Source organism: Vicia villosa, linkage group LG4, assembly GCF_029867415.1.
Source record: "Vicia villosa cultivar HV-30 ecotype Madison, WI linkage group LG4, Vvil1.0, whole genome shotgun sequence".
Lineage (NCBI taxonomy): Eukaryota > Viridiplantae > Streptophyta > Magnoliopsida > Fabales > Fabaceae > Vicia > Vicia villosa.
The window spans coordinates 143,218,202-143,221,512 of record NC_081183.1 but is presented as its reverse complement, the minus strand read 5'-3'; the positions used below and the strand labels follow the sequence as shown (position 1 = coordinate 143,221,512).

Sequence of the window (3,311 nt, the reverse complement as noted above, 5' to 3'; positions counted from 1 at the left end):
AGCCTTATGCTTGAAAAAAAATATGGTAGAATATGAAAAACACATAAAAAAATCAATTGCTATTCTAATGACCAATTAAAATTACTTCTTCAAAATAGTCAATTTTGTGACTTCTTCATAGAAGCTTTAAAAAATGTCTTATATTATAGAATTCGAGTCTTATACTTGAAAAAAATATAATAGAATATAAAAAACACATTGAAAAAAAAGAAATTAGTCATCCATTCAAACTTTGATAGATGTTGTATTAACATCAAACAGTTTTGATTTAAAAATAGTAATTTTAAAACTATAAAATACAAATAAGTCTACTTTTACATAATCATGCGATCAAAATTTAACGACTAATAATATCGTGAATGCAGTTTTTTCAACAGGGAATTCAATTTCCATCAACAAAACCCACAACACTAATAATACGATTACCAAGAAAAGATTACTTGAGTCATTCAAACCATAATGTCAAATAGATTTATATCCAAAAAAAAAAAAACATGCATCCAATTCTGAACAACCTGAATATTCTAGGTGGAAATTACTCAAATCCACTTGTTTAATTGACAAACCTTGCCTACCCATAAAAGGCAAAGCAAAATTCTGTCACATGAAAATATAAACAAAGTTCATATCCATCTTAACCAAATCCTTTTTGAACACCTCAAAAGCAGCCATGAAAATTCAATCTGGCTTATATGATTCAGTTACTTCAATTATCATCAACTGTAGAGTGAAATATGAAGCTCGGAAATGTAGTTGTGATTTCTCTGCAAGCAAAACAATTTGTTACATGTTTGATTCTAGAGCTTGACAACAAAATTCTAATCTATGTTCAACCAAACATATTTCCATTTCCTTGAGATACATAATATAGATATATTCAAGATTCTAACTAGGACAAATTCAAAGTCATTCATAGTAAGTAAGTAACCACAATTCAAAATCTCTGTAGAGACACATCTTAAAAAAAGTGGACGTGTTAGTGCCCGTATTCGAAACTGACAGTGACACTTATAACTTAATAGCAATAAGAAGAAACTCACGTAAGATAGTGAAGAGTCATATTCTTGAGAAGGGATGGATGCTGCATCACAAGGCGGTGCCATTCTTCTTTGTCAATCTTCCCATCATCATTGGTGTCCACTTCATCAAATGTCTAAACATCATAGAAACTATTAGCAAAGGCTCTAGAATGATTTTCACTTGCCATAATCATCAAGTCAACGTAGATTGACTAGTTTGAATTTATCTACTGGTTTAAGTATACATGAGACTGATTGGAAGAGCTTAGCTTATGACATGTAAAGTTGTTTTCAACTTATTTTCATCAGATCTCCATGGTAGCTTATGTAAACTAATAGTTTATAAAGCCATTTGAATTTATTTTGTCTTTTGTTATATAGATAGCTTATACATAAACACTTATATAATATGGAAATGTTTGAATAAACAATTGACTTTGCAACTTGTAGCTTATATACATGTTTATCATATAAGTGCTTAAGAATAAGCTATTTCTATAGAAATGAAATTCACTGTAGTCGATTTTTGCTGCATTTATGTATTCGACTATTTTTTCGATCGTTAGTTCAAAATCAAACAGTTAAAATTTAAATATTATTTCTATTTTATATTAAATAAAAAATATTTAATTTAAAATTTTAACCATTTGATATTAATCCAACGATCGAAAAAATGCCAAAAGTGTGATTGCGTCAAATTGACAACCGCAGGGAATAGTGGTTCATTTCTATAACGCAAGATAAAGTAAAGTCAATATGTTCTCATGTAATCTATAAGTTTTTTTCATAAGCTATTCTCGAAAATTAATGGAAATAAGTTGAAAATAGTGTCACAAGTGTTTTTGTGATCGTAGATAAGATCTAATAAGTCAATTCGAATATGGTCATAATCATCAAGTTAAAGTCTAATTTTCAAGGTGTACATGCAATGCAATGAACAGAACTTGCATGCTTATTAAGGTTTATTTTACTTCTAATAGATTTATCAAAAAAAGTGAAAAAGAAAATAGATTTTTTAGATTAGGTTAACATAAAAAAGAAAGAAACGCAACTCATTAATGAGAAAACAAATATACACCTATAGATTTGACATTAATACAATGTTATAAGATAAATAAATCACCTTGTCAATGATACTATTAATCATAGCATCTGAAAGATTCATGCCAGATTCTGTTAAAGTAGCTACCACCATTTGTCTCAACTAAACCAAAAAAAAAAAAATCATCACTATCATATTATCTATTCCTTCAATATCATATAAAATGGAATTATATTACCTCTTGCCTCTCAATATGTCCTTGCTGTTTCAGATCATACAATCTGAATAAAACTGTAAGAAATGAAAATTAGAAATCCACAAACCCTCAGGGCTACGCGTTCACCCCTCTATGTGAATTAGTCGTTCTGACTGGTTGGATACCAGATATATTAAAAAAAATAAAAAATGCTAAAGTCTTTTTGTTACACTTACATTCAATCTTATCATCCATTGATGCAATTGGATGAAAAACAGACAAAGCAGATGCAAACTCTTTGAAATCAAGTACTCCATGATGGTTTGTGTCAAACAAGTCAAACACCTATATAGTTTGAAAATAATATAAAATTTATGAACACTAGCTAACAAATGTTCATAATCAGAGTCCGTCTCAAATTTTTAGAGATCTTGTATGAATAAAAACTTTTACTTTACGTACTCTCTCTGCAAATAAACTTCTTTTGTTGCTTGTGTTGAATAAGGACAACTGAAATTCTTCCTTAGTAATGAGTCCATCATCATCAACTGCACTGCTAATCTTCTTAAATAGTTCATACAACGCTTCAATCTCACTTACACTAACTGCATTAACACTAAAACAAGTTAATGATATTTAAATCTTAATTAACAAGAAGCTTATGGTTAGTAATCTCACTTACACAGTGTTTCATTAGCAATTAGTTCTGGATTTTTTAAACCTTTAGGCTGCTGTTTCAAGAATGACAATTCAGTATTGCACCAATTTGCCACAGCAGTAAAGAATCGTTTCAATCCGTCTAAGCAATGAGCCATGATGAAATTCACACACTACCAGAAAATAATTTATCAGAGCCTGAAACACCATACACAAACAATAGATCTTCAATAGTCGGTCGCAAGACCAGATACCAAGATTTAAAAAAAAATATATTACTAGCATTGAAAAATTTAATATTGTACATGCAATATTCATATAATATAGGACAAGTAATACATAATATTATAAAATAAGTTCATGAAAATTCTTGAGGGAAAATGCCCTAAATGTCGGC

At 29.2% G+C, this 3,311-nt stretch overlaps 1 protein-coding gene across 2 annotated transcripts; it reads right to left on the bottom strand.

Annotated features, from left to right (window-relative positions):
* Nucleotides 1–505: 505 nt before the first annotated feature.
* Nucleotides 506–3,096, bottom strand: LOC131599824 (calcineurin B-like protein 2). 2 transcript variants are annotated; one of them, XM_058872078.1, is made up of 7 exons: nucleotides 2,940–3,096; nucleotides 2,705–2,862; nucleotides 2,494–2,602; nucleotides 2,300–2,352; nucleotides 2,143–2,223; nucleotides 1,041–1,153; nucleotides 506–764 (listed from the first exon to the last, which is right to left on the bottom strand). In XM_058872078.1, the coding sequence occupies exons 1-7, from the start codon at nucleotides 3,070–3,072 to the stop codon at nucleotides 707–709; spliced, it is 705 nt and encodes a 234-aa protein (XP_058728061.1). In that variant the 5' UTR covers nucleotides 3,073–3,096; the 3' UTR covers nucleotides 506–706. The 2 variants fall into 2 exon arrangements, with proteins under 2 accessions (XP_058728061.1, XP_058728062.1); XM_058872079.1 differs by having other exon boundaries at nucleotides 2,720–2,862.
* Nucleotides 3,097–3,311: the final 215 nt, after the last annotated feature.